This window comes from Neocloeon triangulifer, unplaced genomic scaffold (assembly GCF_031216515.1).
Source record: "Neocloeon triangulifer isolate White Clay Creek 2 clone unplaced genomic scaffold, ASM3121651v1 ptg000014l, whole genome shotgun sequence".
NCBI lineage: Eukaryota > Metazoa > Arthropoda > Insecta > Ephemeroptera > Baetidae > Neocloeon > Neocloeon triangulifer.
Genome location: NW_026775556.1, coordinates 24,996,227 through 25,012,410, shown reverse-complemented (window position 1 = coordinate 25,012,410; position 16,184 = coordinate 24,996,227). Strand labels below are relative to the sequence as shown.

The window sequence follows — 16,184 nt, the reverse complement described above, 5'->3', positions numbered from 1 at the left end:
GTCTGCGTGCGTGTGGGTTCACATTGTGCCCTCTCGCGGCCTGTTTGCTCTCGCCGAGCTAAATATTTTCATCAATATAAATGTACAGCTCGCGAATTCTACTTGAACCCCATCCACAATGCACCTCCAGAAAAAAGTCAACGGTCTCCAACCAATAATAATTCATTCTCAAAAACTATTTATTTTTCTTCCGAGTTTTTCATAACACAAAAATTTGAAAAGTTTATTGAAATTTTTAAAATTTATGATGTAATGAACATTATTTAATTTCCATTTGATCTGTTTCAGAAGCAGTAGAAATGACAAAATCAACAGCTTGAAAATTCTTTGGGCCAGTGGAAAATTGAACCTATGCGAAGTGGGTTCTCATCTTTTTGCCACCAGATCTAATCATCAAAACGCTCCATTTCTTGGGAAATAGATTGCCAAAATAGTATTAATTGATCTTTGGATAAAAATAATGCAAGGTTTGACAATTTTAATTTTTAATCCGATTTGTATCGCAATTTTTAATATTTCTATTTTATATTTAGAAAACGCGAAGACGAGGAAACAGAAATTTAGCTTCAATCTGGGTCACATGAAAACAAGAGGACAATCTCATCCCCAAAAAGTGGTGCGTGCGAGTACAAAACAATTTGCGTGAACTCGAGTATATAATTATGAAAGCTGTTTGATATGCAATTTTTTTTTAAATCTTTGTGTCATAGCTATTTGTACTGAAAAGTGCTTTAATACTGAATGATGGCCCGACTTATTGATTATTGTTCTCCTAAATTTCGTCTTGAGAGAGATAAAGATAAAAGACTGATCTCGAGAATTTTTTCTGCGGACTAAATCTAACCATGCGGCGGTGGAAGTCTGGTTTTGTATACTTTTGTCAATATATAGAATCGTTAAGAAGTGATCGAACTGTGACGAAATTTTACAGAGGGCTGTGCATCATATATAATCTTTGTAAAAACGCAGCTCTCGCATTGTTTGCTCAGTCATTGTGATCTAAATTTTGTGCATCATTGTCTATTAAGTTGCCAAATTGTTCCTGACGCAAATCAAATAAGTGAACTGACGCGAAAAATCAAAAATTTCTTAGTAAATACTGTGCATATTTGAAGTGTTCGCTGTAAAAACTACGCAACTGCTGTTTTCATATTTTAATGTGCATGAGAGACGAAGGAATGTGACTTTAGCCATTAAAAGGCACCAACAAGTGCAAAAAAATTAGCGTCGACGCGTATTTTTTTTCCTTTTCCATATCCTGACTGAGCACAAAGAAGGCGAGTTAATCATCTGGAGCGAGGGTGCAAAGAGGGTCGCAGCCTCCAGTGCATCCGAACACCCTGCCCTGCACTTTCATGAGGAAACGCTTCAGAGGGAAAAGGGCTGAGCAAACACGGCTGCATTTGGATTGTTCGACGGCGTAGGCCTATAAAAAGTTGAAAAGCCTCTTTCAGCTGAGCCTGTTTTAATTTGCTGCCGCTCCCTGAAAGCCTCTCACATCCAATTTCAGCCCCTAGCGCTTAAGCTCAATTTAAATTCCTGCTGCTTTCACTCCGAAATTACATTGGGCTGCTTTTCCATCAAGAATTTACGGTTTTAAATATACTTATTTTAAATTAAATTAATTATTTATTATTCTTTATCTTTCAAATACCTATATTATGAATTTTATTATGAAATAGTCAAGGAGTTAATTTTTTTTTTAATAGTAAAAATAAAAAAAGTTATTATTCAATTTTATGTGGAATGATTAATTAACTCAAAACAGGTATCATTTCAATTAAGTTTTTTTTAGTTTTTCAATTTTTTTTTTGCAATATACCATTAGGAGAAGAATTAATTTGATTTTCAGGGGAAAAAATTCCAAATGCAGTCGTGTAGGATTTTTTGTTCTGTAAAATTTGGGGTATGAATTTTATATTTTTACGAATATATATTTTAAGCTCTCCGCCTTATCAGATGCAAAATACGCGGCCCTTCAATTGAAATGTCAGTGATTTGCTCCGAAGAAGAAGAAATTGGCATTCAAAAGAGGGCAAGGTGGCATTTGCGCGGCGCACCCTGCTGTTCCTTGAGGGTGACGGAGTGGAACTGACGATTGGCATCCAAGATTAAAAAGGCAGCCGTGGGAGACATCAGCACTCTGCAAGACTGCCAGAAGCATTTCCAGCGTGAAACGAATTTCGGACAAATGTCATCACTAAAGACAAATGCACAACAAAAATAATAACGATTGGCTTCACCTTAAATGTCAAACTACTTGAGTGAGGACGGCAATCACAAGCTAGAGGATGCAAAATAAATAATATAATTTTTTTAAAGGAATTCATTACAAAATAAGAATGTGGAATTTATAAACCCAAATGTTATAATAATAATAATAATAAATCGCTCTGCAAAACACCATGAATTAATAAATAATAACGATTGTTCTTGATAGATCTTGCACAAGGCGGCATCCAATTCTTTATAAAAAAAACATTTCTATAATATACCATTTGCTATATACTTCTCATTATCTTTCATCATCATCAATCGATCAAGCAAAGTAAAATATTTTAAAAATTTTTCAATCATTATCTTCAAATAAGTACAAAACCCTCAGATTCTTTCAACTTAATATTTATTTTTTGGAAGGTATTTTTCTGTAATTAACGGAGACAGCTGGAAATTAGTAGAGATTGAGAGTACAGTGAAAATTTTCCTTGAAAAAAGAAATGAAAAAATTTACTTCTACTTCAGATCACTTTTTTTCAGATTTTCCATGGTTGAAATAACAATTCTTTTAATTTCTACGTCTTTTTTTCAGGAAATTCAAAATAAGTGAATAGCTGAGCCAACGCCTCACCTCAACTACTGCAGCAAAATGAATTTGAAAAGGAAACACACAGTTCGTCTTGATGAACAAACTCTCAAACCATTCAAGCAAATCATAATTACAATTTTTGAGATATCTGATGGATGTTATATTAAACTTAGAATTAATTTTTTTTATATAAAAATTTTACTCATTGTCTAGCCTTTTCCAACTCTCATGCAGCAGAAAAATAGTATACAAAATTTCCGTGTGTCAATAATTATTTAAAGATGGGCAGCTAGAAAAAAAATTTTTACTTCTCTAGGAATTTTAATAATTTTAAATTATTACAAGTCGAGTCTTTAAAGAAAAGATTAAAAAATTGAAGAATTTCGGAACGTCATCTTGCAGGTTAAAATATTATTAGATTTCATGTGCAAAATGTGTTATATGTTTAATTTCATTTATGATCAATAATTATTAATTTCATCTCCCGCAACAAGTCAAAATAAAAGAAACCAAAGAAATGGTAAAAATCACATTAAGGGAGAATTAGTAAATTTAATATTACATTAACAATTTTAAGGGAAAGCGAATAAATTGGTTTTTCAAAAGCATAAATTTTTTTATAATAATCTGCTTTCTTGAAACTTAAGTGGTGAGTCAGGGTGAAAAGGGTGAAGCGATTCGGCGGTGGGCAAAAAGTCGGCGGCGGCAGCACTCGTGGCAATTTCAATTATGCTGGAGCATGTCTGCTGCCGGGGGATGGACAAGCGAACCCATCGAGTGATCGTTTAGCCAAAAGGGAGCATCGAGTTGCTCGGCCTGAACCGCCCTCTATACATAATAATTTTTATGTATGCTGCTGCCTTTCGCCCGCATACGTGATGCAAACACATTTCTGCTCGGTCGGCCGTTCAAATAAATATGCGAGCGGGAATAAAATAAAAAAAAAACTCGCCGGGCCGACTGAGCAGGAGGAAACGTGAGTGGCGGAGCCGCCGACGCCGCGCACTCGACTTTTATTATTGATTTTGCATAGGCTCATTACGCGAACCCCACTGCAAAATCTGCCTATACCGCTGCTCAGATCAGACCGCGGTGCAGCAGCCTATGTAGCTGCATAGAAGAGTTAAATAAATAATTAATGCCGGCGGCGGCTCCAGCTCTGACGTCAAAAGCTAAATGCTGTATGCTGGAACGCCTGATTTATAATTTACCCATGAATATATATTTTTTTTTGATATTATATTTTTTCAATTCTTTCACCAAATTTCTTTCCTATGTAGGAAAATAAAATCCCACAATGGCTAATGAAAATTGAAAAAATATTGCATTTTCTCTATAATTTTGCTACGGCATGTTCAAGATTTTCTTTTATTTGCAGAGTTTGAGCAAATTTAAGTTTGTTGTGAGGTGTTTAGTTTATCTTTTCCGAAGTTGTAATTGCATGCAATTGAATAAATAATTAACATTTTATCTAAAAATTAAAGGCCTTTCAAATAAATTTAATATCACAGTTCATCGAGTCTGAAATTGTAGATTTAGGTGAAACAATTGGTTCTTGTTAGATTTTTTTGTGCGTTTATTACAATATTTATACTTCATTAAAAATAAAAATTAAGAATCACAAATTTTGCATAGCTTTCAATATTTTTTATTTGAAAAAAAAAACGAAAATAAAAATAATTGAAAACATTTTAGTTAATCAATTAACTAAAATGTCAGGTAAATTTTGAAATATGATTTATTGCAAAACTGCTGCAAAAAAATTAATTCTTAGATTGAGCAACCTAAAAGAAATTTTACTTTTTTTTCTTCTAAGTAATGAAATAATTAATTTTCAACGCGTATAAGCCGGCGAGTAATTGCAGCTATTGATGAATTTCTGTTTATATCATTGACGCTTGTGAAAAAAGTTGATATTGGAGCAACGACTTGCTTCAGAGAGCGGGTACGAGTCATGTATTGCGAAAAGTACAGAGACCCTTAATAGGATCTGGCCCGGCGACTTTTTTATTCTGCAGTTCAATAATGTAATAGGATCATTTTCAATTTCTCTAATTAGCCTCTGCCTAAACAGGATTAACGTTCATGTATGAGCTTTCATGTCTCTCTGCTCTTTGCTGCTGCCGAGCATAATCCCCCGTTTGCACTCTCGTGAACATTTCAAACGTACCGAGTCAGAGTCATTACGTACGAACACGCGCACGTGCACGGCTGCGCCTTTTCAGAGTGCAAAGAGCCGAAGGGCGGAGAGAGAGGGATGCAGCGAAAACAAAGTTGAAAAACACTCGACAGTTTTGGTCAAATAACGAAGCAAAACTTCTCTAAAATCAGCAAAAGGCTTCCTCTTTACATCACTGTGGAATCACGATTTTTGCTCTCGTGAATTTGCAACTCTTTTTATTTTTAATTTAAACCTAAAACTCAGTTCATTTAATTTTCTCTGCTATTTCTAAATTTTAAATTCATATTAAACTTTGTAGCTAGCTATATTTTTAATATCTTCATTTAATATTTTTAAAATGAATTAATCTATTTATTTATTATATTATTAAAGTTATATATTTTGTACATCTTTATTTGATAATATTTATATTATATTTTTGGTATTAGGATTCCAGATCGATGAGTCAATTAAATAATATGCGAAAATGGGCCTATGAATTTTAGTAAGTTGTTTACTATCTTTACTATGGCTGGCTCCTAATTATTTCCCAATTTTGGACTTTCTCATTTTTGTATGACGTGTTGCGAGATAATAAATTAATTGAAAATGCGTACCCAGTGAAAAAAGTTGTTTAACTAATTAAAATAAACAAATTTAAATGTTTTGAAACCAAATGAATATAAGTTTAGCTTTAATAGAATAACTCATTTAATTAAAGGAGTTGCAATTAATTTTGACGCGCAATACATTGTCAATTTGCAAACTGTCTGTCAATCGCAAGCAATCGAGGCTCAATTGGCGACCGTAACCCGCTTCCTGCACGTTTAATAAAAAGGGCCAGCCGCCCATTCAGGGGCCGCAGAACCATGGACGAGTCGCAGTGGTTCCGCAGCATCCCAGACGAGACACGCCACTTGCAATTTCTCAAAGAGGTCGTCGACCTTTTGCTAGATGAGGTTGTCTTTAAGGTCAACCAGCGTGAGGAACCTGTCCTCAGGTGGAGGCTTCCTGAGGAGCTCCACGCTGCCCTGGACATGCAACCTCGCGACCTTCCTGTCTCGCAGGAACAACTTTTGGCCGCCATCAAAGCCACCGTCACTCTCAGCGTCAAAACTCGACACCCTTTATTCGTCAACCAACTTTATTCAGGGTAAAAACAAAATTTTGTTAATTTTTCTCTTCACCTGAGATTTGGCAAATGTCTAGGTTGGACCCTTACGGTCTGGCAGGACAGTGGGTGACCGACGCCCTAAATCCAAGTGCTTATACCTACGAAGTGGCACCGGTTTTTACCACCCTGGAGGAGGTGGTTCTAAAAAATATGCGAGCTTTAATAGGCTACCCTGACGGTGCAGGAGACGGAATTTTCTGTCCCGGCGGATCTTTGGCGAACGGATGCGCTATGAATTTGGCTAGATTTAAAGCTTTTCCTTCCGTTAAAGTAAAAAGTCTTTTAAAAGCTTCAATTTTTTTTTCTAAAAATATAATTTTGAAGTACAGACGGAAGGACTCCGCAAACTTCCTCGATTGGTCCTTTTTGCTTCAGAAGACGCACACTACTCCATTCATAAGATGGCAGCCCTGCAAGGGTTGGGAGAGGCGGCTATCAGGTCAGTATCCTGCGATGCTCAGGGCAGGATGGACCTGAACGTTTTGGAGAGAGAACTGAAGCGTTCAAAAAATGATGGAGACCATCCTTACATGGTGATTGCCACCGCAGGTAAGTCTCGTTTCAGTCTTGCAAAAATATTTTTTTACAATTATGACATAGAAACATTTTAGCTTCAAAAAGTATTTTAAAAAAAAATGTCAAAAGAAATATTAGAAAAATATTAACACAGCAATCGGGCAAAACGTAAATAAAATTTAGTCCATTTGTGGTGATAAATTAAATTTAATGTCCCGTTTGATCTCCATTATATTTCAATCTCTGAAAGTTTATTGCTGTTTTCTGACAAAGAAATCTTAACTGCGATCTCAGGCCACTTATTGCACCTGGTATTATTTACGACTCTTTGTCTTGCGTTCCACGCTGATTTCTGTATGGCATTTGAGACGTTTATTAATCATGCTTTAACGAGCCGAATTAATGGAGCGAACCGTATTTTTATTATACTCACTCATACATATATAGTGTGCCAGGTTGAGTGAAAGGCGCGTGAATGAAAGAGACACGCCTCATACTAGAAAATTGAGTTTCTTAATCGAGACCGGTCCAGAGAGGGGGCAAATTAGTCTGTTTGACCCAGATTTGTAAAATGACTATCACCACCGTTACCACCATTTATAACATCGGGGGCGTAGCTCAGATGGTAGAGCGCTCGCTTAGCATGCGAGAGGTACCGGGATCGATACCCGGCGCCTCCAAATCTTTTGTTTTTTCACACACAAAATAATGTGGAGATATAAATTGAATGAAAAGATGAATATGAAGTGTGGAAATTAGCCTCATTCAGCATAGGCTGGTGTTTTGCATTAAGTGCGATGTTGAAACCTACATTCCTGGGTGTATATTATTTTCTTAATGGATGCACATAAAGCTTGAGAGATTAATAGGATTCCAATGTGGAAAATATATGCGTGGTCAGCAAAGCCTGTATCAAAATACAAAGTTGCTTCACTCTTTATTAGAGGTCACGACCTCTTATTACACATGCTGCGGCAGCAGAGGTGTGCGAATGAAATTGCCAAGTTGGAATCCCGTCCACCTCTTGATTACGGATGCCGTTTGTTACATTCAAAGCGGAGATTTATGATCAAGTGGGATGGACAATCGGTCACTGCAGTTATTAAAAAGCATGACCTCATTCAAGTGTGTCGGAGATTCATTTCTATTTAAACAAGTTGCAGCTGCATAAGTTCAGTGGTCGACCTCAGTTTGAATATTAAACATATTATGGAGTCGGAGGAAAAATTATCTCCTGAACAAAAATTTCTGCCATTTTTCTCGCCGACTTGCATTGCACGCTTTTGCCGCGGGCGCGTTTAAAATGAGCCAGTTTGCTTTGAAGTTGCACAGAGTTGCCGCGGTGCGCATTCGAAAAGCCTCTCGGGCGGATTTTCGCGTTAACAGCGCAAGGGGAAACGGATTTCGTGTGTTAAACGCGAATCGCCGTCCCGTGAACATCCATTTGACGTTCGACAGCGCATATTCCGTGCCAGGTCTGCATGAAGGCGTAGAGGGTCGAGTCGGGCAAAAGCAGCTCGCGTTTTGCTGCTCGCTCTCTCCCCTCCTGCCAACGCAATATGAGCGCCATTGCGGCTTGGTGAATTGGAAAGATGATATTTTCGCTACCAAAGGTCGGCGGGTATGCTTTTTTAATCGGCCCAGCTGGCTTTTCTCATGTAATCTTCAGTGAAATCTGGCTCACAGCAAACGCTTCTAAACAGCTTCAGCACTCAAATTAATTTTTCAATTATGAATTTAAAAAATTCAAATCTAAATAACTACAGGTAAAATGAATTGGATTAATCAGAAAATTTGAATTATTCAAAGTTTTAAAAACTAATAATTTTTGTGCAGGTTTTAGCATTTTTATTTTCTCTGACTCTCCGGAGCAGGGTACATAAGAAGTAATCGGCTGCATTAGAACTCATTTTGTTTATTACTCATATTATGAAAACAATAAAACCATTCAGAAAATATTTATGCATAAATTGAAGGTTTTACAAATTTATTGGAGTCACAAACACAGTCTTACGCGTCATTAGCAAAAAAAATCTTTAACAAAATACTGACGAAAGTTAGAACAACTTACAATTACCAAAACTGCTTGAAACTTCTGTTGAATATATAAATATAAGATCTTAAACTAAGAATCAACATACAAAGCAGAACTATTACCATAATAATTAGTATATGAATTTCAGATACAAATCAAACCTTCTTAATCGCATTCTTTAAAACAATATTCAATTTACAATCGCGGCGCGTTCCTAAAAAAGAGAGACCGCATCCATCATTTATAATAGATCTTATTACAAATAGTGCTTTTGAGAGACCGATTTTGATGAAAATTGGTGTGTTCAATTTCTACTACCCCAGAACAGCCATTAATATTCGCCCAATTTTCCTTCTTTTTGCCATTTAAACTCCATGTTATTTGAATTATACATTGGAGAAATCGAATGTAGGCAAAATATATACACAGCGGACGCTTTTGTTGCCTACATTTCATCATTTTTAACATGCGTTGAATGGGAAATATACAAAAACCCCTGTGAAATTGGGCAACTTTTTTAAGCCATTCCAGAACAACCAAGTGTGGTGCAAGTTTCATATCAACTTTCATCAAAATCGGTGTGTCTCATATCAAAAATATTACTTGTTAGGATAACATAACATTTATTAGATTTCAATGCTTATCGCGGCTGACAATCATTGTAACTGACATTGCAACAAAATGCAACATGCAAATTATGTTTTAATAATTTTTTTTTCAATAAAAACGCATGAAAAGCCCGGAATGCTTTCTCCAGGTTAATATTTGGAAAAGATAAGAAGAATGTTGAGATACTAATTATACAAGTAATTTATAAATAAAATGTACTCGTTAAATGTGTTGAATTTAAAACACTTCAAATACCATTTTTGAATAAACACAGCGCGCAACTCTTTGGGCTCTAATCACGAATTTCATCCTGCAAAAGCGCTAATAATACCAGGCCCGCAGAAAGCATTAGCGGGTCATGCGACGACGGCGGCCAATCAGGACCAATCATTTTTATAATCTAGCCCGTGGCGCCTTGCGGAAAATGAACGAACTCGGTATTTCAACGATTTCTCGGCAGATGCCCATAGCAGTACCAGCCAGACGCTAGGCTATAAAGGGGTAATTGTTTGGCTGTGAAGCGCCTATTGGCGCAGACATACCTCCTGCTTACCCATGAAAACCTGTCATACGCGGAAATTTTTCAATCCTCGCATTGCTGCGGTTGAAAAATCCACTGACTAGGTACATTTCCTGTTCCTGGCAAGTTCCCTCGCTCGGAAGCTCAAGGCGCTCAAAGATCATCTCAATAAAATAAAATACAACATGCTAAATCAATTTAATAATTTTGAAATATAATTGAAAAATTAGACAGTGGAAAAACGAAACTTTATGTTTAACTTGGAAAAATCCCAGTTATGCAATTTAAATTTTCGCCTCGCGTACAGGAAGTTCCTTTAAAGGCTGGGCGTGGCTGCCACTGATTTTTGAAGCTTGAAACTCTGCAGTTTCAGTTCCGCGGGCCCGATTCGTCCCAGTTTCAGCCCGGAGAGAAAATTTCAGTTTTTCAAATATGGGTGTATTGGTTTGGAAGCATCCACCACGTTGGTGATGCGCGATCATTTTTACTGGCGCTAAACATGGCCTCCGATCGGGGCGGGCTCGGCGCTTCAACGAGCAACCTTCTGGCGCCGCATGCACGCCTGTCAGCGCTAAGGTTTCGCTGGATACTTGGCGGCCGTCTTGCGGATGTTTGGCATTGCTGCTGACATCGGCCCTTTAATTTGCACAATAATCGGCCCCGACTGACGAGGCGAGCTCACTGCCGATTTGCATTTCTTAACAATTAATTAATTCCGCTCTCGGCGCTGATGAAAATGTATTCGCGATGGCTGTCATTATTGCGAGAGAGGGAGTGCGCCCCCGTCGGTCGCGGGTAAATTTGTTGCGCACTCGTGTTTTGCCAGATGATCAATAAAATCGGCGTACTTTTCCAATTTCATTTTTGCGCCAATGGCGCGCGATCCGTACATATTATCGGAAAATTTCGCACTCACTGCTGCCTAACTGGCAGTTGCGAAATCAAGCTGATGTTGGAAAAACCTTGCGAGCAAACTTTTGTCATTAGCCTGCGTTGAAAAACTAATCAAGTTTTCATATTTAGCCAATCATCATAGCAAAGCGCTAGTAATTAAGCAGTTTTTTTCTAAATGAAAACTGCGCAATTAATTATAATGTACAATCAAAAATGAATTTTGGGTTCACGTTTGTTTGCTGCGCAGAAATTATATCAATTTATAATTAACGTGCTAAATTGAGGTTTCTCGCATATCACTACGCAATTTGAAACCTATTAGAATCGGACTCGCGAGCACCATTCGTTTTCGCTTCAGTACCAACCGACCGGCTGTTCATCGATGCGTTTCGCTTGATGCCCGCAGGCCATTCTTGTGCCTTATGTCGATGCTCGTGCGTTCCTAATGACAGGATCGCATGCGAAGCTTAAAAGTAAAGCACTCGAGCAATCGAAAAACTTGTGAATTTGGTGCGTGGGAGTTATTAAAATTTTATTTTAATAATGATGTCATTTTGCAAAAATACTTCTTTGTTACCAAGTGGATATGATGTTCGAAACAAATATATGATTTTTTCAGAAGACGCTCCATGTATTCTTATAATAATGAACAGAAGCTTCAATTTAAATATCAATTTCAATTAAAAAAAAAATACGTGTACTTTTTTCATTGAACTAAATAAGTTTGTTATTCTTATCAATCATCTTTAAAGTGGCGTTTTATCACTTGTATGCTATGCCTGGAATGCAATCTTTAATGGAATAATTAAGAGTTTATGATGAGTACCATTCTGAAAGCAATGAAGGCGTTGATTGCAACAATGTCTGCCATTGAGTGCCGTTCACAAGACCCGCCTTTGACGCTCTTTATAAGGAATAGCGGTATTGCTACCTTCTACGGTTTCCTGCAAACCGGGCTGTAGAAAATCTGCGCAGCGCACCAAACAGTTCTCACGCCGCGCTCGTCTGCTCGCTTTTGGCTTTCCGTGAGAAAAATTCCTGCGCCCGCCGAGAGAGCGAGAGAGATTCTGACGTGTAATGAGAGAGAGAGAGAGAAATTTTGCCTCTCTCTCGCTACCATTGGCGCCGCGTTCCTTATGACGAGGTTTACGTCAGCGCGGTCCCAGGCTAGCATGCTGCTCTAGCGTGTACCGTACCGATCCACACAGGTGCAACCCCCTCCTAAACTCAATAGTATATGAGCAGTCTGTTGGAAGCAGGGTTACTTTTTGACATGATGTTTGTATTAAGCTACTCACATCATTGATTTAAGTACTTTAAGTTTTCGTAGACTCTGTTTAATATGTACATGAAATTAATGAATTCCATATTATATTTGAATCAACCTATCAGCAAATTTCATATTTGGAAGAATCTTGCATTCATTCAAATTTCCGGCACAGCTCAAGTGTAGGGGGTAATACTACTTCAGTTGAGGGGTAGTTAACTTAAACATATGTATAGGTATAAGTTTTCACAATTTAATGTTAACAATTGATTAATTATAAATATTTCAATGATTTTTAAGTAATTCCAAAAAAATATAACATGTGTATTTGAAACACCTGCTCTCTTAATTTTGGCAAAATTTCGTAATTGGAGTTTAATTGATTATGATTTATGATTGGTTAAACCTTAAAAATGCAGATTTGGAGGCGCCGGGTATCGATCCCGGTACCTCTCGCATGCTAAGCGAGCGCTCTACCATCTGAGCTACGCCCCCTGCGACATTTGCCTTAAAATAAATCAGTGTACCCGTTCCGATTAACTAGGCCAATAATAAAAGTGAAACTCGTGCAGGTACAACAGTGCTGGGAGCGGTCGACCCCCTCTCTGCGCTCGCTGACCTCTGCTCTGCCCACGGCCTGTGGCTGCACGTGGACGCCGCCTGGGGTGGAGGGCTCCTGTTTTCCAAAAAGCACCGCCACCTTTTGACCGGAATTCATAGGTCAAGAAAACTGCATTAATTGTTTAATATAAAAAATTTGACATTACAAAAATTAAGGGCCGACTCGGTTACTTGGAATCCGCACAAACTGCTGGCGGTGCCTCAGCAGTGCTCGGCACTCTTGGTGCGACATCAGGGTTTACTCAAGTCTTGTCACAGCAAGGACGCAACCTATCTTTTCCAAAAAGACAAATTTTACGACCGCAGTCTTGACCCCGGAGACAAGTACATCCAATGCGGGAGGAGGGTGGACGTCTTTAAGTTTTGGCTCATGTGGAAAGCAAAGGTGGCGAAATCACTTTAAAATTTATTTAATTTTAAATATTAAATTTTAAAATATTGAATAATAAAAAATAAAATAACAATTTAATTTATATTTCAAGGGTTCCTTGGGTTTTGGAAAGCACGTGGATGAAATTATGGATCTTTCACAATTTTTGATCGAAGAGATAAAGAAGCGCAAAGACAGTTTTAAGTTGGTCCTGGAGGCCCCTGATTTTATCAACGTCAGTTTTTGGTACCTGCCAGCGAGCACTCGCAATCTCGACCCTGCTTCCGAAATGTACAGGAACAAGCTGCACGCCGTAAATATATTAAAAATTAGTTTAATTTTTTTATTTTCAAAATTTAAATTGTATTATAGACGGCGCCGAAAATTAAAGAGCGAATGATGAAGGCAGGAACAATGATGCTTGGCTATCAACCCTTGCGCCAGTGGCCCAATTTCTTCAGATTCGTAACTCAAAACTCGGGAATGACGAAAAAGGACGTGACTTTCATGCTTGACGAGATTCAAAAACTCGGCGCCGATTTGTAAATAATAATAATAATGTAACTGCTTGAAAATAAATAAATAATTTATTCAGAACAATAAATTACTAAAACTGAGAATTTGTCATTTTTTTGTACAATTAGTAGTGGTACTTGTCGAAGGTGTGCAAATTGTGCTGAGCGTTGAACACGGCGTCCAGGCAGGCGTAGCCGCACTCGGTGGCGCAGCACTTGGTCTTGGCAGGGCAGTTCCAGTCATTGAAGCACAGGTTGCCGCACAGGGAGGCTCCGGAGGGACCAGCCGGGGCGAGACGACGCACATACGGGCACACTCCGGGCTTGCCTGAGGAACAATTTAATTCAGAAATAGTAATTTTAGATAAATTTCTTTAGTCTAACCAGGGGTGTGGAGCTCCTGGTAGGCGGCCTGCTGGGCAGCGACAGCGGGTGAGGGTCTCTTGAACCATCCCCACAAGCTCCAGGGGCGGAAAACGCTTTGGGTGTTAGGAGGCAGGGTTGGTCTCAGGTTTTGCAGGGTGTTGGCGATGTTGTTGACAAAGTTGGCTCCGGCTGCAATAAATTTAAATTTGAATCAATCATACAAAAAATTAAAATTTTAATTAAAATTCCTCTTTTAAATTCTACATAATTTTTATTGAACTGTAAAAATGAATATAAAATTAAAATGGAATAGAAAATTTATTTAACACATTCTTGTTTATACAAGGAAATAATTGTATTTTAAATTCAAATATTACTTTTTTAAATTTAATATTCAAAAATTATAATTTATTTTCTATTTTAATATTAAATTATTTACTTTGATTTGAAATTTTGACTTACTGCTGGCGATGGCGGATGCAGGGTTGGTTTGTGGGACGTTGACGACGGGTCCGTTGCCATTTGCAGGTACGTGCAGAGTTCCGACGGGCAGGTGCACGACGGGGAAGTGCCTCTGGTCCATGCCCTCGACGTTGTTGGCCTCCTTGGGCTCGTCGGCCACAGCGGCGGCGGCCAGCAGTACGCACAGCAGGAAGCACACGCGGGCCATGGTGACTTAAAATTTGGTGTGCAGCGGGTTGAATGTGAGTGACTGGGACGAGAACATTCGCTTTTATACCGCCCACCCTTTCGCTCAAATCCACGAAACGGAATCGGCTAATATGAGTCGGGTGCACCAGGAAACGACGAAAATAGATGGCAGAAAATTCCATCCTATTTGCCCGCTATAATCGACCGTTCGTATGCATTTTCTTGCATTAACGGGAATTAATTAGAAATCCCCGAATGACGAGTTTGTGCATTTATTTGTAAATATAATTTGCCTAATTGTTCATGATTGTTAATTCGTCTAAACTAGATTTAATAATTGTGTTCATTTTAGCAAGAAAATTTAAATTTATTTCAATATTTTTAAAGGATTTAAATTTTAGTTTTAAAGTTTGAAGATAACAAATTTTAGAATAAAAAAAAATAGTATAACATTTTTATTTAAATATTAAAAATTTTAAAAAATAAAATAGAATTTTATTTTATTTTAATAAAAATAACATTCGATGTGTATTTTATTTTCTATTTTTAAAATATTTTTGCTTAAAGATACACAGATTTAAAAAAAAATGTATCCTAGCTCTTGAAGGAAGGGTGGAATTGAAAGTTGAAATAAATAATAAATTAATAATAATTTTACGTATCAGTTACTCAGGTGAAAATATCTATGTTTTATTCTCCCTATACAGAACTACGACTTTCATTGCTAAATTTGATTAAAAAATTATCAAATTAAATATAAAAAAAATTGATTAAAATTTTTATTTCACAAGTAAATCTGATTTATTATCTTTTGATGCATCAATTTCTGTCTATATAAATTTTATAGCTGTTCGATGTACTGTAAGTCTTTTTATCAGCATAGGGTGGAGATTGCGAAACGCATTGGAAGAGCGCCAATGGATCAATTAATGGCTGGCATATCTCGTTTGATAGGGGTGGCGCCCTCCCCCTGGCTGAAATGTTCGTATAATCAGTCAGCTCTGCTCGCTCTCTCGTGCGTCAGGTCCAGCGGCCGGGCGCGTTCTGCATAATTCAGCCGGGCGCGTGTATATAATAAAGTTTAATCAATTTGACGGGCGGCTTTGAAATTTATGCCGGCAATAACAATACTAATCAGCGGCAGCATCGAGCCAGCAGCCCATTTTTCTTCCGGCGGCAGTTTTGCACAGACTCATATTAAAAAGTTGTCGGTGAAATATGAAACAACAGCGGCAACGACAGCTCTCGCTGCCGGTTTATGCAATTTTAATAACGCGGCAAAAAGGAAAAGCAGCAGTTTCGCGAAGAAAAGTTTTGCGCGCTCCCCTGGTGTCGTCGACGAGGAGAGTCAATTTTTAATTACGAGAGGGAGGAAAAATGACAAAATATTGACGTTGCTTGGAAATATATATATAAAAAAAAGGTGAACCGTCGCAGGAGTAATTAAATTTCGCTGCTCTCGAGTATTTTTCTCCCTCTTTTGTTTTACGCATAGGCTTGCCTGGTGGTGCTCGAAAGTCGAGAGCTACACGCCAGGCTTTAATTAAATATTCGATAAATCAGCAGCGAGAGCGATGTTGCTGACTGAGTGCCGCTAAAAGAGAGCAGGATGCTGACGTTTGATTAATTTGCATTTCTACGTTTGAGCCGATTACTCTCTTTCGCTCTCTCCCGCGCCA

At 37.8% G+C, this 16,184-nt stretch overlaps 3 protein-coding genes and 2 non-coding genes across 10 annotated transcripts in view; 3 read left to right on the top strand and 2 right to left on the bottom strand.

Annotated features, from left to right (window-relative positions):
- The window catches only part of LOC132200578 (doublesex- and mab-3-related transcription factor 1-like), a 75,533-nt gene extending 74,302 nt beyond the window's left edge, over positions 1 to 1,231 (top strand). For 5 of the 6 annotated variants that reach the window (XM_059626156.1, XM_059626157.1, XM_059626155.1 and 2 more), the window contains 2 exons: positions 289 to 467; positions 534 to 1,231. In XM_059626156.1, coding sequence (XP_059482139.1) covers positions 289 to 297 — 9 coding nt within the window. In that variant the 3' untranslated portion in view covers positions 298 to 467; positions 534 to 1,231. The remainder of the gene's footprint in view (positions 1 to 288; positions 468 to 533) is intronic. The other variant, XM_059626152.1, reaches the window with a different exon arrangement.
- A 4,581-nt stretch (positions 1,232 to 5,812) lies between these two features.
- On the top strand, positions 5,813 to 13,565 carry LOC132200575 (cysteine sulfinic acid decarboxylase-like). Its single transcript, XM_059626149.1, has 7 exons — positions 5,813 to 6,120; positions 6,177 to 6,411; positions 6,471 to 6,690; positions 12,555 to 12,702; positions 12,760 to 12,988; positions 13,086 to 13,286; positions 13,346 to 13,565. The coding sequence occupies exons 1-7, from the start codon at positions 5,837 to 5,839 to the stop codon at positions 13,517 to 13,519; spliced, it is 1,491 nt and encodes a 496-aa protein (XP_059482132.1). The 5' UTR covers positions 5,813 to 5,836; the 3' UTR covers positions 13,520 to 13,565.
- Positions 7,265 to 7,337, top strand: Trnaa-agc (transfer RNA alanine (anticodon AGC)). The gene has a single exon. It is a non-coding gene; the product is annotated as a tRNA-Ala (tRNA).
- Trnaa-agc (transfer RNA alanine (anticodon AGC)) lies at positions 12,405 to 12,477 on the bottom strand. The gene has a single exon. It is a non-coding gene; the product is annotated as a tRNA-Ala (tRNA).
- A 48-nt stretch (positions 13,566 to 13,613) lies between the features above and the next one.
- LOC132201916 (uncharacterized) lies at positions 13,614 to 14,590 on the bottom strand. Its single transcript, XM_059628475.1, has 3 exons — positions 14,317 to 14,590; positions 13,873 to 14,043; positions 13,614 to 13,816 (listed from the first exon to the last, which is right to left on the bottom strand). Exons 1-3 carry the CDS (start codon positions 14,522 to 14,524, stop codon positions 13,614 to 13,616), a joined length of 582 nt encoding a protein of 193 aa, XP_059484458.1. The 5' UTR covers positions 14,525 to 14,590.
- Positions 14,591 to 16,184: the final 1,594 nt, after the last annotated feature.